Source organism: Meles meles, chromosome 13 (assembly GCF_922984935.1).
Source record: "Meles meles chromosome 13, mMelMel3.1 paternal haplotype, whole genome shotgun sequence".
NCBI classification, from domain to species: domain Eukaryota; kingdom Metazoa; phylum Chordata; class Mammalia; order Carnivora; family Mustelidae; genus Meles; species Meles meles.
The window spans coordinates 55,885,480-55,907,553 of record NC_060078.1 but is presented as its reverse complement, the minus strand read 5'-3'; the positions used below and the strand labels follow the sequence as shown (position 1 = coordinate 55,907,553).

At 36.6% G+C, this 22,074-nt stretch overlaps 1 protein-coding gene across 7 annotated transcripts in view; it reads right to left on the bottom strand.

Annotated features, from left to right (window-relative positions):
• Positions 1–15,019: 15,019 nt before the first annotated feature.
• Positions 15,020–22,074, bottom strand: part of ZNF518A (zinc finger protein 518A) — a 28,012-nt gene continuing 20,957 nt past the window's right edge. For all 7 annotated transcript variants that reach the window (XM_046027112.1, XM_046027118.1, XM_046027115.1 and 4 more), the window contains one exon: positions 15,020–21,626. In XM_046027112.1, coding sequence (XP_045883068.1) covers positions 17,028–21,503 — 4,476 coding nt within the window. In that variant the 5' untranslated portion in view covers positions 21,504–21,626 and the 3' untranslated portion in view covers positions 15,020–17,027. The remainder of the gene's footprint in view (positions 21,627–22,074) is intronic.

Genomic DNA, 22,074 nt, shown 5'->3' with positions numbered 1-22,074 from the left:
ATTTGCTTTAGTCCAGCTAAAGATCATTTTCATGATCTTTCCAAAAATCCAAATTTTAGTTTCATTAATTCTACTATTTGTCTGTTTTCTATTCATTCATTTCCACAGATGCCTTTATTATTTCCTTCTTTCTACTTATTTTGGGTTTAATTTGCTCTTTTTTATGTGTTTTCTAAAGATGGGAACTTACATAAATGAGTTTAAAACATTATTATTTTCTGATATAACTATTTAAAGCTGAAAGTTTCCCTCCAAGCACAGCTTTAGAATATCTCACAAATTTTAATATAGTTTTCTCAGTTCTATTCACTTTGAACATTTTCAGATTTTGTGATTTCTTTTCTTTAAACCATTGGTTCAGAAAATTGCTATTTAATTTCTGAATATCTGGCAATTTTCCAAATTTTTCTGAGATTGATTTCTGATTGAATTCTGTTGCAGACAGAAAATGCAGTCTATATGAACTCAATTATTTTAAATTTATTAAAAATTGGAATGATCCAGTAGATGTCCCATATATACTTGTAAAGGTGGAGGGTGGAGTGTTATAAAATTTCATTTAGTTCAGAGGACCTAGGTGGCTTAGTGAGTTAAGCCTCTGCCTTTGGCTCAGATCATGATTTCAGGGTCATAGGATCCAGCCCCACATCAGGCTCTCTCCTCAGCAGGGAGCCTGCTTCTGCCTGCCTCTCTGCCTGCTTGTGATCTCTGCCAAATAAGTAAATAAAATCTTTTAAAAAATTTTTTTCATTTAGCTCAAGTTGATTGGTAATGTTCTTATGTCTTTTATGTTTTACTGGTCTGATTTTTTTTTTTTTTTTTTTTTGCCACCTGTTCTATCAATTACTGAGAGTGTTGAAATATCTAACAATACTTGTGGATTTGTGGATTTCTCTTTGTAATTCTGTCAGTTTTGCTTCATATATTTTGAAGTTTTGGTATTATGCACATAGAACTTAAGAATTGTTATATCTTCTTTTTTTTTATTCGTTTATTTATTTACAGCATAACAGTGTTCATTGTTTTTGCATCACACCCAGTGCTCCATGCAGTACGTGCCCTCCCTATTACCCACCACCTGGTTCCTCAACCTCCCACCCCCACCCCCCGCCCCGTCCCTTCAGAACCCTCTGGTTGTTTTTCAGAGTCCATAGTCTCTCATGGTTCATCTCCCCTTCCAGTTTCCCTCAACTCCCTCTCCTCTCCATCTCCCCATGTCCTCAATGTTATTTGTTATGCTCCACAAATAAGTGAGACCATATGATACTTGACTCTCTCTGCTTGACTTATTTCACTCAGCATAATTTCTTCCAGTTCCGTCCATGTTGCTACAAAAGTTGGGTATTCATCCTTTCTGATGGAGGCATAATACTCCATCGTGTATATGTACCACATCTTCCTTATCCGTTCATCCGTTGAAGGGCATCTTGGTTCTTTCCACAGTTTGGCAACCGTAGCCATTGCTGCAATAAACATTGGGGTACAGATGGCCCTTCTTTTCACTACATCTGTATCTTTGGGGTAAATACCCAGCAGTGCAGTTGCAGGGTCATAGGGAAGCTCTATTCTTAATTTCTTCAGGAATCTCCACACTGTTCTCCAAAGTGGCTGCGCTAACTTGCATTCCCACCAACAGTGGAAGAGGGTTCCCCTTTCTCCACATCCTCTCCAACACACGTTGTTTCCTGTCTTGCTAATTTTGGCCATTCTAACTGGTGTCAGGTGGTATCTCAATGTTGTTTTAATTTGAATCTCCCTGATGGCTAGTGATGATGAACATTTTTTCATGTGTCTGATTGCCATTTGTATGTCTTCGTTGGAGAAGTGTCTGTTCATATCTTCTGCCCATTTTTCGATATGATTATCTGTTTTGTGTGTGTTGAGTTTGAGAAGTTCTTTATAGATCCTGGATATCAACCTTTTGTCTGTACTGTCATTTGCAAATATCTTCTCGCATTCCGTGGGTTGCCTTTTTGTTTTGTTGACTGTTTCCTTTGCTGTGCAGAAACTTTTGATTTTGATGAAGTACCAAAAGTTTATTTTTGCTTTTGTTTCCTTGGCCTTTGGAGACATATCTTGAAAGAAGTTGCTGTGGCTGATATCGAAGAGGTTACTACCTATGTTCTCCTCTAGGATTCTGATAGATTCCTGTCTCACGTTGAGGTCTTTTATCCATTTCGAGTTTATCTTTGTGTACGGTGTAAGAGAATGGTCGAGTTTCATTCTTCTACATATCGCTGTCCAGTTTTCCCAGCACCATTTATTGAAGAGACTGTCTTTTTTCCATTGAATATTTTTTCCTGTTTTGTCGAAGATTATTTCACCATAGAGTTGAGGGTCCATATCTGGGCTGTCCACCTTGTTGCACTGGTCTATGTGTCTGTTTTTATGCCAGTACCACGCTGTCTTGGTGATCACAGCTTTGTAGTAAAGCTTGAAATCGGGTAACGTGATGCCGCCAGTTTTGTTTTTGTTTTTCAACATTTCCTTAGCAATTAGGGGTCTCTTCTGATTCCATACAAATTTTAGGATTATTTGCTCCAGCTCTTTGAAAAATACTGGTGGAATTTTGATCGGAATGGCATTCAAAGTATAGATTGCTCTAGGCAGTATAGACATTTTAACAATGTTTATTCTTCCAATCCAAGAGCATGGAACAGTCTTCCATCTTTTTGTGTCTTCTTCAATTTCTTTCATGAGTGTTCTGTAGTTCCTCGAGTACAGATCCTTTACCTCTTTGGTTAGGTTTAAGAATTGTTATCTCTTCTTAATGAACAGATCTCTTTATCCTAAGTGTTTCTTTTTATCCCTAGCATAATTTTTTTGCTCTCAAGTCTACATATTTTTATCCTCTCTCATAATTTCTGACTTTTAATGGGAGTGTTTTCCCCATTTACATTTAATGCAGTTATTGATGATTGGGTTTAAATCTACTATCTTTCTTTATTATCATAATTCCATCTGTTTTTCCTCCCCTTTTTCTCTGGCTTCTGGTGGGTTGAAGTTTTTAAAATCAAGTCTATCTTCACTATTGAATTACTAGCTATATCTCTCTTTATTCTTTTTAATGGTTGTTCTGGGGTTTACAAAATACATCTTTTACTTAAAATTTATCTTCAAGTACAATAGTGTATCTCCATTTCTCCTTCCGTGCCTTTGTACTATTATTATATATTTTACTTCTACATGTTATAAATACCATGATGTTATTTTTTGCCTTAAATGATGAATTCTCCTTAAAAGAACCTAAGCAAAGCAGGGAAAGTCTTTTTTTTTTAAATATTTTATTTATTTATTTGACAGAGAGAGTGGTCACAAGTAGGCAGAGAAGCAGGCAGAGAGAGAGGGAGAAACAGGCTCCCCACTGAGCAGAGAGCCTGATGTGGGGCTCGATCCCAGGACCCTGAGATCATGACCTGAGCCGAAGGCAGAGGCCCAAACCACCGAGCCACCCAGGTGCCCCAGGAAAGTCTTTTAATACTTATTCATTTACTAACATTTCCAGTGCTCTTAATTCCTTTGTATAGGTCAAATATCTATCAGGCATCATTTTCCTGTCACCCGAAGCATTTTTCTTAATATTTAAGATAGTCCAATTTTGCTGGTGATGACTTATCTTAGATTTATCTTATGTGAAATTGTCTTAGTTTTATCTTCATTTTTGAAGAATAATTTTGCTAAAGAATTCAAGAGTGACTTTCCCCCTCAGTACCTTGTAGCTATCATTCCACTGTCTTCTGGCTTGTGTAGCTTCTGACGACAAGTATGCGATAATTCTTCTCTTTGATTCTTAGCACATAATGTGTGCTTTTTCTTCTCTGGCCACTCTAAACATTTTCTCTTTATCACTTGTGATTATGAAAATGTGATTATGGTGTGTCTTAGTGTGGTTTTCGTTATTCTTTTCCTGCTTGAGCTTCATGTTGCTTCTTAGATTTATAGGTTTCATCAAATTTAGAAAAAAAAAATCATTACTCCTTCAGATATTTTGCCTGTCCTCCTCCTTCTCCTCCCTTTCTGGGACTCCAGGAACACAAATGTCATACTACTTGACATTACCCAACAGCAGCAGCCGTGAAGGTGTGCTGCTTGAATTTCCCCATCAAGAAAAAACTGGGCATTCAACTGTGAGGAATGCAATTAGGTGACAGCCTTCAGCTGTTAGTGCTTTTATAATCTACCTTAGGTTTTGAGCCAAGTCCATGCTCTTCCTAGACAGTCTTTACTCTGGTCATTTCTGCCCAACAGGGAACTGTAATGGGAAGTCTTTGACCTAACACATTCATTGAGTTGACTGATTTTATCAGCAATGCATGGCAGACTGAAGCTTTCTATACCCAATCTTACTCCCATTCACAAATCCTGTTTTCCCACCAGTGTCTGTACTATGGTTTCAAGGTTTTTCTTACTCATTTTGTTCCCTCCCCTTTTAATTTTTCCCAGGCATTACTGTTCAATAAACCTCTTGCATTCCAAACTCAGCATCTGCTCCTCAGAAAACCCAACTGACAAGGTTAGTACCAGGAGTAGTCCAAAAAAGTAGGCAGTAAGATAGGTCTTTGGACCAGATTACTAACCACCCAGCTAATAGTGAGGACCTCATCCTGGGGGTATTTGAGGCATGGATCATCCCTGGTATAAAGTGGCAACCCAGTTGTTAATCTCCTGCAGAGAGAGAAGAAAATGCTGAAGACTCAGGATTTAATAGAGTTGCTGAGTTGCAAAGAAAATTTAATTCTGAACCAAGACAGGTATGTTATGCCAGTGTGAGAGTCCTAGTTCAGAAAACCTGAGACCCTTCCAGGTGGGATGAGTATATCTGGAGATGAATGGTAGTGAATTCATTGTTGGTGGTGAATGCCACCAATTATTTGGTTTCCCAGACTCTGCTAAACCCTTAGAGTCTACAGAGGTGTCTCTCTCATTAAGAACTATGAACCTGGCTGTGTAGGAAGACACTGCAGAGGTCTCTCTCCTGCAAGACAACAGAAATTTCCTTTAGGACATGCCCCATCTCCTGGCTGCTAGACCAATAACTAAAGTTCAATTGCAGCACAAACCAGCTATAAATGTGCTTGTCCTGCTGAGGGAAGAAAAGAATAAATTCTGAAAGAGATTAAAGAATTAGGCACCAGGTACTGGCAGGAGCTGGGGAAGTACCATAGGACTAGATTTTGAGAATGCCTAAGCAAAGGACCCAGAATGTAAGACTGGATGAGAAATAGTTTATTAATTTAAGGAAAGTTCTCAGGATACAGAATTGAACACCCTGGTAAGACCCCTACAAGATGGTACAAATTCACTGGGAGACTCCTGCAGGACTAGAAAAAGGGATGACTTTCACTAATTGAGGCTGGAATGTCTGAACTACTATGGAAAATAATGGAGGAAAAAACTTAAGACACAAGGAAATAAGCATGCTAGTGTGAAGGTTTTGTGTGAGGGCAGAAGACCCACCAGAAAATTATGTTCCAGGGAACAAGTGAACTCACTAAGACCATCAGAAATGCACTGGTAAGAGGGTAAGAAGCATCACTAAGAAGTTCACTGGTAGGGGAGCCTGGGTGGCTCAGTGGGTTAGGCCTCTGTCTTCTGCTCAGGTCAAGGTCTCGAGGTCCTGGGATCCAGCCCCGCATCGGGCTTTCTGCTCAGCGGGGAGCCTGCTTTCTCCCATCTCTCTGCCTGCCTACTTGTGATCTGTCTCTGTGTCAAATAAATAAGTAAAAAATTTTTTTAAAAGTTAAAAAAAAAAAAAGAAGAAGAAGTTCACTGGTAGTTCCTTCCTGGTTCCAGTGTGATTTTTCCCAAAAGTGGATTAGGGATTCCCAGTGACAATCACTCTTCAGTGAGTTTCTCAGCCACCCAGCAGGTCCAGTTCTAGCCTGTGTATCCCACTGAAGTTTTCCACTGCCCTACAGGCCAGTTTCTGCTAACTGGCTCTAGCCAACCAGTGCTCATAGCAAATTTCTCTCAGCCACCTAGTAGGTTCCAGCTTGACCACACCCTTTAGTGAGTTTCTCTGCCACTCAGTGGGGCAACTACCTGTGGACCAGCCTAAGGCTGCCCTTGCCTTCCAGTGAGTTTCTGTAACACTCAGCAGGTTTTTTACAACAGAGGAGCTCTAGCTGACCAGCATCCTCCAATGAGTTTCAAGGCTTCTGAATTGACTTCCACTACAGACCAGCTAAAGTCTGCACCATCCAGCTGAACGTGCCAGTGGTGGCTACAACCCCTTCAGTAAGGTCTGAATCTCAGACTAGGGATTAGGGAGCCCTATTCTAAGTGCTGAGTTTCTTCCTTGTTTATTCTTTTTTGCTCCTAAAAATAATAGTGATTCCTACATTTGCTGTTTCTGTGTTCCTTAGCAACCGGTTTTCCCCTTCTAATGGTTAAACAACTTTTACTAGGTGATAATTTTAATGGCATTATCAATATATAATTCACATACTATAAAATTCACCCACTTAAAACTCTATGATTCAGTGTGTTTTATTATACTGAAAGTTGTGCAATCATTACAACCCGCTAGAACATTCTCACCTCAAAAAGAAATTCCATTCCCTTAAGCACAGTCTATTGTCCATGAGTCCCCATCAGTTAACTTCTAATCTATTGTGTCTCTACACAGCATACTCTTGACATTTCATATGAATGGAATCATACAATATGTGGTCCTTTGTGACTGGGTTTTTTCATGTAGTACATTTTTTTAGGTTCATCCACATTACAGCATATACCAATTCTCCACTTCTCTTTATCTCTAATAATATATACTACGGGCATACCACATTTTTTTCATTCATTGGTTGATGGACATTTGAGTTGTTTCCACTTTTTGGCTGTTATGGATAATACTCTCTAAACATTTTTGTACAAGTTTTTAGGTGAACATATGTCTTCATTCTTTTATCTATATCTAGAAATGGAATTGCTGTGTCATATGGTAACCAGGTTTAACAGTTTCAGAAATGCCCATTTGCCAAAGCATCACTTCACATTCTGACAGACGTCTGAGAGTTTGTTTTGCACCTACTCACGAGCACTTGTCTTTTTTATTATATCCATTTTAAAAGGTGTGAATTACTATCTCATTGTGGTTTTGATTTGCATTTCCCTAGTAACTAAAGATGTTAAGCATATTCTCATGTGATTTTTGTTATTTTTACGTTTTCTTTTGAGAAGTATCTATATAAATCCTTTGACCATTTTCTGATGTAATTGTCTTATTATTGAGTTATAATCATTTTAGCATATTTTGGGTACAATTTCCATATTAGATAAGTGACTTGAAAATATTTCTTCCATTCTGTGGGTTGTTTTTTCACTTTCTTGAGTTCTTTGAAACCCAATTTTTTCATTTTAATGAATTCTAATTTTCTTTAAAAAACCTTATTTTTCTTTGATTTCTATGCTCTTGGTGTCTTATTTAAGAAACTTTTCTAACCCAAGATCATAGAGATTTACACCTATGTTTCTTTTATAGTTTTATCTCTAATATATAGGTCTTTTTTTAAAAGACTTTATTTATTTGATAGACAGAGATCACAAGTAGGCAGAGAGGCAGGCAGAGAGAGAGAGGGGGAAGCAGGCTCCCCACAGAGCAAAGAGTCCAATGTGGAGACCCAGGATCCCAGGACCCTGGGATCATGACCTGAGCCAAAGGCAGAGGCTTTAACCCACTGAGCCACTCAGGCGCCCCTATAGGTCTTTGATCCATTTTGAATTAACTTTTATGTATGATGTGAGGTAGTGTACAAATGAATTCTTTTGCACGTGGATGTTCAGTTGTCACAGCAACAGTTGTTAAAAGACTGCTTTTTCCATATTTAAATGTCTTGGCATTCTTGTCAAAAGTCAATTGACTATTAATGTATGGATTTATTTCCGGACTCTCAATTCTATTCCATTGATCTACATGTCCATTATGTCAGGACCCAATGGTCTTGATTAGAGTAGCTTTGTACAACTTCTTCTCTTCAAAATTGTTTTCGCTATTGGTTATTGTGAATCCTCTGCATTTCCATATGAATCAGTTTGTCAATTTTTTGCAAACAAAGGCAGCTGGCATTCTGAAAGGGATTGTGTTGAACCTGTGGTCAACTTGGGAAGTCTTTCAATCTTAACAATATTAATTAAGTCTTTGGATCCACAAACATGGGTTCTCTACATTTATTTAGGTCTTCTTTAACTTTTTTCAACAATGATTTGTAGTTTCAGTATAAAAGTCTTTTTTTTTTTTTTTTGGTCAGATTTATTTTTGTCCTTAGCTGACACTCTAAATGGAATCTTTTTTCCTCAGTTTAGGATTGTTCATCGCTAAAATCTAAAATCATGTAGAACTGGTTTTGTATTCTGCTGATCTTGTATTCTGCACCCTTACTGATCTCATGTATTGATTATGAAAAAAAATTTAATGGATTCCTTAGGATTTTCCACATACAAATCATGTAATTTCATTTTATAGATATTTTAAATTCTTCCTTTCCTACCTGGATTTTTTTTTCTTTTATTTGCCTAATTGCTCTGACTAGAATGGCTAGTATAATGTTTAGTGAAAGTGGTGAGGGTGGACATCTTTTCTTGTTCCTGATCTTAAGGGGAAGGTTTCAGTCTTTAACCTTTAAATTTGACATTAGCAAAAAAAAAAAAAAAAAAAAAAAAAAAAAAAAAAAATTGACATTAGCAGTAGCCCTGAAGATAAAATCCCCATTCCTGGTAACAGATAGAACAGAACTGACCTCAACCACAAAGAATTGTAATCATTTGTTTTGACTAGTCTGGTGGCTTTCTGGAAGACTGGCTCTTGTCTGACTTGAAGCTTGCCTGGAACTAAAGTTGCTACTTAGGGGCAATGTTGAAACATTAAAAGGCAAATGTTTTGGTTACTGCTGCCTGAGTAAGAGATAACATTTGAGGCAAGTAACAGACTGACCAAAAACTAGGGAGGACAGGCTGGGGAATGAATGATGTCCATAGGGCTTTGTAAAGTTACAACATATTTCTGGGAATCTAGAAGACCACATGCACAGTCAGGGCTGTGTGTGTCCTAAGGAGAGCCCTGAGAAGGCCTCATGCTGTCATCTCTGACTGACCTGGAGGTTCTGCCAAAGTAGAAGGTGGAGGCTATGCCTTAGTTGTAAACTGCCTGGCTGAGTGTTAGGAGGTGCACCACATAAAACACACAGAGTCCCTGGCAAACACTGGGAAATTTTTCCACTCTGGGTGTATAAGGAACTCTCTACCCAATCCTTTACTGGCCATTAAGCTAACATAACAGATACTGTAGTGGCCACACATGACAAAGAATACAGACTTCACAAAATTAGTTCAGAAAAGTTACTAGACAACTACAAGAAGCAACAACAACAAACCCTGGGATAGAATGGGGTAGGGGGAGAATCTGATTTTCAGAGTTGCCACATTGTAACAGTTTAAATGTTCTGGATTCAACAAAAAATTACAAGGCATGCAAAAAATTACAAGGCATGCAATGGCTCACACACAGGGCGAAAAGCAATCAATGGAAAGCCCAGGCACTGGATTTTCTAACCAAAGACTTTAATGAAACGTGTTTAAATAATGAAAGGAAAGTATGTCTCAACCAAATAAAGAATATAAATAGAAGTAGTGAAAAGAACTTTTAATTCCAGAACTTTTAATTATAGAGTTGGAAAGTATAATAACAGAAATGAAAATTTCACTTGAGGGGCTCAGCAACAGATCTGAGCAAGCAGAAGAGAGAATCTATAAACTTAAAGATAGATCAATTAACATTGTCCAGTTCGAAGAACAGAAAAAAAAATTAAGAAAAATGAACAGAGCCCAAGATAATAGAGCCAACAAGCATTACAGCATATATATATATATATATATATATATATATATATATATAAATGGGAGTCTCAGGGGGAGAGAAGAAAAAGAAAGCATTGAAAAGAATTATTTGAAGAAAACTTCCCAAATCTGATGAGAAATATTAGCCTACAAATCCATGAAACTTCAGAAACTCCAAGTTCTCAAAGATATGTATACTCAGACATATTATAATCAAACTATCAAAAAAAAAAGGGAGAATCTTGAAAGCAGCAAGAGAGAAGTAACTCATCACATATGAGGGGTCCTCAATAACATTAACAGCTGACTTCTCTACAGAAACTATGGAGGCCAGAAGCAGTGAGGACATAATCAAGGTGCTGAATGGGAAAAAACTGCCAACCAATTTTATAGTCAGCAAAACTACCCTTCAAAAAGGTAGGAGAAAAATTCAGACATTCCCAGAAAAACATTACTAGCAGAACTGTCCTACAAAGAAATGCCAAAGGGAGTCCTTTAGGCTGAAAGGACACTAGATAGTAATTCAAATCCACACAAAACCAGACAGAACTGATAATGGTAATTATAAAAGACGTAAATGTGGGGCGCGTGGGTGGCTCAGTGGGTTAAGCCTCTGCCTTCAGCTCAGGTCATGATCTCAGGGTCCTGGGATTGAGCCCCACATCAGGCTCTCTGCTCTGCAGGGATCCTGTTTCCCCCTCTCTCTCTGCCTGCCTCTGTGCCTACTTGTGATCTCTCTCTGCTAAATAAATAAAATCTTTAAGAAAAAAAAAGGCATAAATGTATTTATTTATAACTTTCCCCCTCAATTTAAAAGTGCATGAAGCAGTAATTGATGGGCACCTAAATTATAATGATATAATTTTTGATAACAGGAGGGGAGGAATGAAGTGTAGAGCAAAGTTTTTAGTATTGAAATTATTGAACTAGATGAAATAGATCAGCGCAATCTCTTCTAATAAAAATTCTCTATATTTTAAATTGTCTATTTTTTTTCATTTGTAATTTTGATGTCATATCTAAGATGACAAAGGTCACAATATTTACTTCCACGAGTTTTACAGTTTTGCCTACATTTTGGCTCATGATCCATTTTTAGTTAACTTTTGCACATGTAGTGTGAGGAAGACTTTTTTTTTTTTTTCACTTTTCTTCTCCCATCCATGCTTCAGATTTTGTAATCTCTCTCCATCTGTCTTCACGTTTGCCGATTCTTCTGCTGGCTCAAGTGTACAGTTAAGCCTCCTTAGCAAAAGTTCCACTTTGGTTACTGAAATTTCCAACTCCAGAATTTTCATTCCGTTCTTGTTTCCCATCTTTTTTTTTTTTTTTCATTTGATGAGTCACTGTCAGCATACTTTTAATTCTTTAAACTTGGTTTCCTTTAGGTCTTCGAACATATTTACATTTGCTGCAGAACACTTATCCTGTATCTGGTACCCCCTGAAGGAAGTTTCTATTGCCCGCTTTTGCCTGTGTCACACTTTTCTGTTTGTTTGAACATCTCATAATTTTGTGTTGAAAACAGGACATTTTAGGTCATATATAGCAGGATCTCTCCATGGTGGTTCTCCTGTCCACACTGGGCTTATTTTTATTTAGTGACTTGGCTGGACTAATTCATGAAGTCTGTGCCTCTGATGTCACTGCTCAACTTGTTTCTCCCTCATTTTTATCTTCAAGTCTGACTTCCTAGGGGTTGTTTCGGAGTCAACATCATTTAATGATTAGCCACTAATTAATAAGAAGTTGTGTTTAAGCCCCCTGAATTAGAGAGATTTACACGTTTCATCACTGTGTGGGGCTTGGCATTTTTTCACTATTTAGGGAGTTTCCAAGTTTTGTCCTACATTCTCTCAGGTATTTGTAACTAAGACATTCCCCCTCTGGTTGCTCCTATGTGGCTATAGCCTTGAACACACACACATTATTTCTGATCACAAGCGATGTCTTTAGTTTTACCCACTCTCTTTGTCTCCCTGATCTTGTATTTAAGCTTTCTGGCTATACTTATAGGTATCACCAGCAATTGTTAGCCTCTATTTATTGGTAGCTTATTGTCCTATAATTTTCAACAATATTCAGGGGTACAAACTGCTCCAGTCTGTTCCAGGTGAAGTTAGGTCCCTAGTAACGGGAAGTGTGCTGTTAAGTCCTTGAAGCTCACTCAAACGTTCCTTTAAACAGAACCTCTTTGCCTTTGTGCTATGGAGCATTGGCGGGGGGTGGGGGGGGAGGGGTAGGGTATAGTTTGGGAACCCACCTCTTACTGAATGTCTCCCAGATCCTCCCTGCAGAGCAGCTGTGTCAGGCGTTAGAGGAGGGCATAGGGGAGAATCCTTTATCACCTCCCAGTATGGATCTTCTATAGCCCAGAAACAGGGAGGATGGAATCTGCTAACGTTCAACCAGCCGCAGAATGTATGCAGAATAGCTCTTCCGTCCCCAGAAAGCTGGGACAGATTTAAGCTGCAATTTGGATGTCAAGCTCACCAGAGCAGGTCTCTTGCAACATGGTTGTGTGGAGAGTGGACTTGCACTGTAAGAGTAGCTGTCCTGCCCAGATTCTCCTTATACTGCAGGATTTGGGAGTCATACAATGGCTAACCAGCAGCCACCTCCCACTTGATATAACCCTTCTGTGGAACACCTGTGTGGTACATGGATCTACCAAATAGGAGTATATTTAATCTTACACCCAGACAAACTGTGTATCACCCAGTTAGGTTTTGTGGTGTTTCCTTTGGCAGCTTTACATAACTTTTAAATATATTATTTTGTGGCTCTTAATATAAATGGGTCTTCTTTTATCATTTGCCAATTGATTACTATTAAGTGTTCAGGAAAGCTTATTTTCAGTGTACTTCTTTGGATTTTCAAAATACTGAAATCAAGTCATTTGCAAATAGTGTTTTGATCTCTATCCAAGTTTTTCATTTTGTTTTCCTATCTTTTTACGTTAGCAGTAACTTATGAAGTAACTGATGATAACAGGCACCTTAACCGAAAGAAGCAATTTCAGTCACAACCCCAAACATTATCTTCACTTTTTGTTAAAGGACTCTGAAGTATTAGGGAAGAACTCTTCCAACATATTAAAAATGACTTTACTAGGAATGATTATTTTTTTGGTAAGTACATTCTTAACACTGACTAAAATTACAATTTTTGAAATTGATGTACCTAATATTAGTATTTTTCCTCAGTATTTACTCAAACATTTCCATTATCACAATAATGGTATGAACTTTTTAAAGGAAGATTTTTAAATCTGGGGCACTTAACAGAAGCTCCAAAGATAGAAAAAAATAATAATTCAAAGAAGACTTTGTTAAACACCTCTTCCACGATATTAACTACTTTTCAATTATCCAATTAAAAGCATACTTAAATCAATGAACAACAAAAATCAACCAAACTGATCCTATTTCAACTCTGCATTACAGGAAGATTTTTCTGCTACTGCTACATTCTTAAAGAACAACAAATAAAATGTCCTGGTAATTCCTCCAGCAAGTTTCACCAGATAACATCCTAAATGGAGTCAAGACACTGTGCTGAAAACAAGAGTCCTAACAAATTGCTATGTAATGATAAGGGGACATATCCCAAATTAAATCAAAAAATTAATGAAAAACACCAGTAAATTAGCTGTATGGAATTAATATTGCTTTCACTTCACCTCCATTTTTCCCAATCCCAAGAACTTTTACTACTTTTCTTAACAGCTATTTCAAATCATTTAAGAACTAGTATCTATTTCTCATCTAACCTGAACAGAAATTCCCCACAGCACCTGTTTCACTTTTAATCCCTGCATAAGGTGCATTTGCACACAAGTGACCCATCTAATTTACCCACTAATCCTTTTCGTTACATTTACACTCTCTTTGCTTTTAAACACGTCTACATTGGTAACTTATCAGCATATTTTAGTTTTTCTACTTTATAAGTTTTATATAGCTGGTATGTATCACAAAAGAAAAAAACTGCATCAAACTTGTTTTTTAAGTTTAAAAAATCCTCAAGAGCAGACTTTGGGAGAACTAAACCAAGTGTTAATAAACAAGGTGGTGGGCCAAATTCAGCCCATGGCTCATTTCTTAAAATGAAGTTTTATTAAACCATAGGCATACTCATTGATTTATGTAGTGTCTAGGGCTACTTCTGCATTATGCTAGAATTAAGACATTATGACAGAGACTCAATGTCCTAGAAAGCCCAAGGTATTTACTAACTTAACTTACCCTTTACTGATAAACTTTGCTGACCCCACAAAATCAGTTTTTCATTAAAAAAAAAAAAAAAAAATATATATATATATATATACACACACACACATATATATATAAACATTTCAATCTACTGAGTGCTTAGTAAGATAGAAAGGTAAACTTTTAAAAAATTAAACTATTTTTTTAACTGAAAGCCAAATAAAGAGGCCCATTTCCAATGGAGATGGACAGATAGGAAAAAAAGAAAACACATTCCTGACCAAGAATCTGGATTGCAAAAATAAAACTCTTCCAGTTGTAGTAACAACTTCAAACTATTAGCTATTCATATTTTAGAGAACCATCTTTAGTTCAGTTTCAGCCGGGGGCGGGGGGGGAAGGATGGAGGGTTTTGGTTCTGGATTTTTCACTCTGGCAATAAAGAGGCCCCAAGCAGGTTTGCCTTCTTTAGAATAACTTAATGAGTCAGAAAAGGTATTAACCAGAGTACCTGGGACATGAAGCTTTTATAAATGGCTTTTAACACCTTAAGGCAAAAAGTATGTATTACAACATTAAATCTATTTTTACTGGTATGGCTATTCTGAAATGTATTTTTATAATGCTGCAAACTTTGGCAAGACTGTTGCTTCTCTCTCTTTTCATGGAAGGCAAGGAATTATAATAAATCTACCCCTAACAGAAGAGCATTTCAATTTTATTGCTGTTAGGGTACTAAAGAGCATTAGCCTCTCTATAACTTTCCTTAGCAGCATAACTACAATAACCTTATGATAAATGTTACCCTTCTCAAACAAAATTTCAAAATTTCGCCTATGATTTTGGGGAGAAAAACCCACAGTTTATTTTCACAGTTCCCTAGCATTTAAAGAAAAAAAAGTCTTTGACATATAAATATTTCCCATTAGAATAAAATCCCCTTTTGATTTTAGTACAGTAAAAAAATTGTGTAAACACAAACTTAAGATAAATTTAATTAATGAAAATATTCATTACAGAAATTAACATTGCTTACCATTCTTTAAACACCATATACATTATTAATATATACTGTATATTTCCAATCAACTCCATTCTTAGGCTCAATTTAAGAAACACAATTTTAACAGGTTTTATACAAAAAATACTTCACTAGGAAAGTAGACAAACTGCACAAAAAAAGTACATGTGTATAATGTGCATAGCAAGATAGCTTGAAGCATCTATGTATGGCTTTCTTTAAAATAAAACTTTTGGGGAAATGGGCCCATTTGGGACCTACTGTTACAGTTGACATATGTAAACTGTTTCACATCTTTTAGGCACTTGCTAACAATAGTGTTCAATCCCTGAAAAATGAATTTACCCAAAAAAAAAAAAAAAATTCTACATCTAAAATAAAAACCAAGAAAATAACATGGGTAAAGTCTTACATATTCCTTTTAAATTAAACAACCAGTTTTATTAGTGCATGCACAGAACTAAATTGAAAGAAAATAAACTTTTTATGTCAAAAATCTTCTGTGCAAAATTTACATAACAAACTGAAAGGTACAAAAATATGTACAGGTTTAAATTCTTTCTTATATACAGAAAAGAAGCCCTGAAGTTTTCAATCAATGAAAATGTTTTAACACTTATAGTAACAATATAACAAAAATTATACAGTAATTTGTAATGTAAGAACTCCATTATCCAATAATCCAACAAAATTTGATCCAAACTTACATGGTGAAGTTTCAGTTGATGATTCTGTTGTTGTCCTGAAAATATCCATTTTAAAACTCTACCTGCTGGGTATATCCCCTAGGAATCTGTCCTGAAATTTTATGTCCTGCCACTGAGTCCACTTTTAATGCTTCTTCATTTCAACTGCCAACAATCAGTAAAATAATCTGCTTTGGGTTGTGAGGGAGACCGAAAAGGTGATAACAAAAATGGTTTGTCCCAATGTATGTGTACATGTTCAAATACCTATAGTAATTAAAGAGCAAAAATCTGATTTGCTTTGCTAATCTTGCTTCAAAAAATTGTTTCTGTAGAGTGATTCTTAATTTTCAAGAAAAGCCATTCCCTTGGAAGTGCTTCTATGTTCCACTTTTTAAATGGATGAAAACCAAGATAAAAATTGGCCATTTGGTTTATGGGGGACAAACAATTTAAATCAAATAAGCATAGTTCTGTGCAAGAGAACCACTAGAGATTATCATCAAATTCAGAAAAAATGTTCAAGTTCTTTAATCAGACTTTAAACTGGACCAAGAGAGTTTAATTCTTTGGAGGCTGCCCATCTACTGTAATGCTTGACATAGCCATTTAGAAAGAGAAAATCACCTTGGGAAGGTATTCTAATTCCTGATTTGGGACACAGCGTAGAGAAAAAAGATTTACTTGTGAAAAACTCTGTTCAAGCATCATGTGGTGTATCTGTAGTTAGTTAAATGCTCTCAGAGGAGCCTAATACCCTTCAAAAAGAACTATATTTAGCAGATGTAAAGTTTTCTTTACTCAAACTCTTGGTGTGTCTTCACAAATGAGGAGAAACTCCTTCAGCTCCGTGGTGAAAGAGCCTCCTCCATCTTCAGAGAAGCTACACTTACCAGATTCATAAGGCTGGTTTGGAAGGAGGAGAGGATGCAGCTGTCAGTCATGACCCTCTACTAAGAGTCACTATATAACTAAGTTGGGAAAACTGTTTTATCAAAATTTTCTTTAGCCCTAACTTCCCAAGAACACATTTAAAAAAATTAAATCAAGGTACATCTGTGCTGCAATTAGTTTCTTGCTAAACTTATGTGTGCAGTGATAGCATTTTCAAATATGACACACGAAACTTTTTTAGTCTCCCATGGAAATTCAGCCAACTTTCAGATGCTCAATTTTAGGTACTATACTGAAGCAGAAAACGTCTGCCTTAAGGTAATCCAACCCATGTTTTCTTCTAAGATAACTTTACTTTTCCTTGGTAACTACAGTAAATTATTCTAACATATTCCAGTCACGAGTAGCTTCCATTAGATGCCTCTGCCCATGACCAGCCCAAGCATCCTGATTGTCAAATACTCTACCACAAAACCAACAGTTAAATTTAGCTTTCAGAACATTTTCAGAGGTAGTTTTCACGATCTGATAATTGTTTTTGCTTGTCTTTTTGAGTGTTAATTTTAGCACAAATCTTTCTTTCACAGAACTAACAGGTTTCAATGTTTTATGTCTTTTGGGAAAATCACCATCAATTGTTTTTGAGGCATTATCACAAACTGGCTTCAGTAAAGCATTGATAGTTCTTTTCGACAATGAAACCTTAAGTACACGTCCATTAAATTTAGCAATAGTTTTCATCACACTTACTACTTCTGGTGCATCTGCATCAGGATGATTCAAAACTACAACTGGTTGGTTTCTCCTAGGACATTTCACAAGCTGTTTGGAACTAAAGGGGAAAAGCCGCAAAGTTCTGACTGAATCTCTTGAAAGCCTTGGTCTGCTAAAATCAAATGAGTCACGGGCATCTTCAGGTTTAGACTTTTCTTTACACTTTCTATGTAATGTTGCTTTTTTTCTTGGAGGTTCTTCGTAACTACTCCTACACTTTCGTTTACAGTTTCTGTTTCTAGATACAAAGGCAGTTTCGGAATCTTTACTTCTTGCATGAGTTTTTACTCTTGAAAAATTTTTTTTCGACGTCTTTTTTCTATTGAAGCTTCTCTCGATTGTACAATTTGTTTTACACCGTAATACCCTGGTGTCTGAACGGTCAGTGAAACACAGTGGTTCCTCAGAAGATTCTGGGCATGTTGCAGTAGAAGTTATCACAATTTCATTTGCTGGCATCATATCATCTAGTAAGAAGGGTAAGGCATCTCTAGAAGATTCTGGCTCTCTCTGCTCTCCTCCTGTAGTCTGATTAGATGGTACCTTGTCTTTCTGCAATGAGGATGCAGAGGTGCTTACAGACAGATTGTTAGCAGCAGTCACATTTAAAACAGGGTTAAAAATTTTCAGCAATATTTTCTGTGGTGTCCCTTCAGGTTTCTTTGGCTGTATGTTTTGATAATATGTACTATTTTGGACTAATTTAGGCTTAAGCAGCTCAGTCTTATTTGGCATCACACACTTTAAAAAAACAGCTTGTTTGCCATCAGGCAAGAGGGTATAAAGAGGTGGTTTTGGAAAAATCTCATTCTGCTGTTTTACTGAGTCCAAGATATTCAGCTTGGTGCCCTGATGCTCAGATACTGTATTGGGCGTAGGAACAGCTTTCGCTGAAGAATTTGCTGATGTTTTGATGATGTAAGGGCCTTTTAATGGCAAAGTATTTTCTGAGCTACTTTTCATGCTCAAACAACTGCCAATGCTGGAACAAAGTGCAGGTGTCAGACAATTACTGTTTCGTTCTACCTTTAAAAAAGGTATTCTGCAAGGCTCCTTCGCTGTAGTTCCACAAGCCTGAGCACTCTCAGTTTTGACAGTGGAAACACCTTCAAGTTTTCCATTACTAAATGTTAAAATCATCCCAGGTTTCTTGTTTAAAAGAAGAGAAGCAGGTACACCTTGTGTATTAACCAATGGAAGTGGCCTTCCTGAAACAACATGTAATCCAGGTTTGTTAGCAATGTGCAATGGTACAAAAAAGCCTTTTGGAGTCTGAACAAATATAGCCTTTTTTGGTTCGGAATTCAGAAGTGGACTCTGCCTATATAAAGAACCTAAATTTTGTGTAGAGGCTCGCAGTTTATCTTTTACGAGCTGCTGTGTTATTATTGCATCTGACTGAGTCTTAAGTAATGTGCCAATACCTGAAATTCTAGGTGTCTTTTCTGAATCTCTCACATCTTGTGATATTGACAGATTTTGTTTTTCTTTTCCACTACATTTTAAATTCAGATCATTGGTAGGCACATTAATCCCTATACTACCAGATGGAATAGAGAAGATGCCTTGTACTTTGAAGTCTTTTGAAGATTCAACTATTTTGCCTTCTCCCTCAAGTTTCTGAAATGACTGGTCACAATGAAGTAGCAGGCCTTTATCTGGGGTGTTACTATTACTAGAGTCTTGTTTTACCTCAGATTTTGTTTTTAATCCATCCTGAAGTAACTGGTTTACTTCAGGCGGCAAAAATTCTGATGCCTGTTGACTCTGGAGAGAGAAAACAGAGGTGATTCTAGGCATCATAGGTGACTCAACATTAGAAATGTTATCCCACTTAGATTTTTCAGTCAAGCTCTCTAAATTTTGATTTTCATTAGTGTATAAGTTTTGTCCGTCACTGTTTTGTCCTTTTTCTAAAACACACTGTTCTTCAATTTCAGCTTGCATTTTTGAAGTTCCATCTTTAGTATTCAAAAGGCTAATAGATGCTAACATGCTATCTGGATTTGAGCTTTCTTTCCTCACTAGTGACAAAACTGATTCACTTATTGGTTGTTGAACAACTGTCTTGCTTGATGAAGGTTCTTTTTGAGGGTTTTCACACACTCCTGTTCCTGAAAACCTACGCCGTTTATTAGAATTATTTACTTTTGAGTAATTATGAAAGGGCAATGATCCTTGGTTGGAAGATTCAACAGGTAACTCAGAGTTGACATAATTAATGCAATAGTTATGCATATCCCCACTGTTGTATGCATTTTGTTTGGTAGTAGAGTTGACTTTATCTGGACTTCTAATGGCAGCACCTGATATCTCAGGGTGACTCTGAGTAATATAACTTCCCCACAGGTCAATATTATCTTTTGTTTCAGCTTTTGTGGTCAAATTCACTGATGCTGAAACCAATTCTGATGCTGACAAAGAAGACACATTTTTTTCATCATCCATTGTTTGAAGCATATTACTTGTTTGAGATAGCAAAGCCATTTCTTTTTCTGACATTACTTTCCCTGAAAGTATAGGAGATGAACATGAAAATGGGGTAGTTGCTTTCATGTAAACTGTGTCACTTAATTCAGTTGTTACTCCTGCTAAAAATCCAGTAGTGTCCAAAGTCCGGGGCTGCAAATTGGCGGTACTGTCCTTTGCAGCATCTGACTGTGAGCCTGGTGAATATAAATTCTGTTTATTGGTAGGTAACAATTTTATTACAATATGTTGTTTTCCATCCACCATCTTAAAGCCCATAAAATCAGCACTGTAGTTAGCAGGAATTGTTATTCTGTTATTTTTCACCATTAACACTGTAGGTCCTTGTACAGCAGTCTTCAAGAAACCTAGAGTAGAATTTGATCCCTCTTCAACTCTATTACACTGCCCAGTGGACAGAAGAGTTGGCTTTTCTGACTCTGACTCAGCAGGTTTATCATTATTCTCACAGTGTGGTCTTTCATCCTTTTCTTCATTTAAATGCTCTTGAACAAGATGGCTCTGGTCTTCAGATTTAGCCTGTGTTTTGTTCACTTTTTTGAGCACTTGAATGTTTTTTTCTATACTTCTGTCACTTCCATTGTTGATCTTTTTGCGTTTCCAGAACGTCTTCCTTGATGCATCTATTCTGTATCTTTTCAGTATCAGCTTAAGTCCTGCTGAAGTCTTTGCCATCCTCTTTTCATATTTGTCTTTTTCCAGTTTTTCTTTCGCATATAAGTGTTCTTTGTGCAAAGTTATAACATGTCTTACCAGGTGCTCTCTCCTAGTAGCACCATAGCTACAATATTGACAAGTGAAGGGAAATGTACCAGAATGAACATGAAGGTGCTTCTGAAGCTCTCCTTTGGTAAAACATACATGATGGCACTTACCACATTTATAATGGATTTCATTATGTCTATGAATGTGCTGAACAAATGTGCCAACATCCTGGGTGGAGAATCTGCACTTTTCACATTGAAAACTACCATTTACACAATGTGTGGATGCAAAATGCTTTGTCAAATCTAATAAAGTATATACACTCTCATTGTTACAAATGTCACATTTTACTAAAGTGCTTCTATGTGTCCGTCTGTGTTGTTTAAATATCTGGAAGTCATTTGCTGAAAAACTGCACATTTCACAAGGATAGGAAGGTAATTCACCATGGTGCCACATTTGAAAGTGTTTCTGCAAATCATTTGGACTATATCGAGTGCTATCTCGGCATTTTAAACAGTTGAAATTGAGTATTTTTGCAGACATTTTTAAACCCTCTTCTTCAACTCTCTCAGACTTATGGAACAACATACACTCCTCTACACAGCTTACAGTCTTTACACTGATAGATTTTCTTGCAGTCTGTGGTTGACGCTGAAATAATTTTCTGTATTTGTCAACTTCATGCTTCAAAAAGACTTCATTTGGAATATGTATCTTGGGCAAATCAATTTTCACATTTTTTAGTTCATAATGAAAACTACTTTCTGCAATTTTTGGCCTAGGTACTGCTCTGATAGTATCCACTATCTCATTTTTCACATCGTAATTTTTTAAAGTAGTTTGTTTTTCATCAAAAAATAACGGTTTCTGTTCAGATGGCATGATTTTACAAAAAAATCCCAACTTCTTTTTTCTCTAAAAACTGAAGTTACTTGTAATTTAAACAGGAAAAATACTGTGCCAAGACATCTTCAAAATACCAGAATTTTTCCCACATTAACTCACCTAAAATCAAACAAAGAATTGAATTTTCATAAGTATCAGTAAATTTCATATTCTAAAGTTCATTTTGATACAAAATAGGAATGCTGATCAAACACATACATAAAAGATATAAAAGACCTGCTAAATATTTTAAGAACAGCTTACCAAGAAGTAATAGCTTGAAGTAGAAATAACACTAATCTGCAAGTCGGGAAATACAAGTTTTACTTCTGTCTGCTCTGTGACACTGGGCAAGCTTCAAGTTCTCTGAACCTCAGTTTTGTCATCTAAAGAAAATCACAACTGGATAAGCACCCTCAAGCTCTAAGGTTTTTATATTAAGTTGGTATGACAATAATTAAGCAAGATTTTTAAATATCTTAATGAGAACCATAAAAATTTAAGTTCCAATTGCACATGTATCTCCAGTTACACACATGAACTATTAACTCTCTCACCTTCTTAGCTG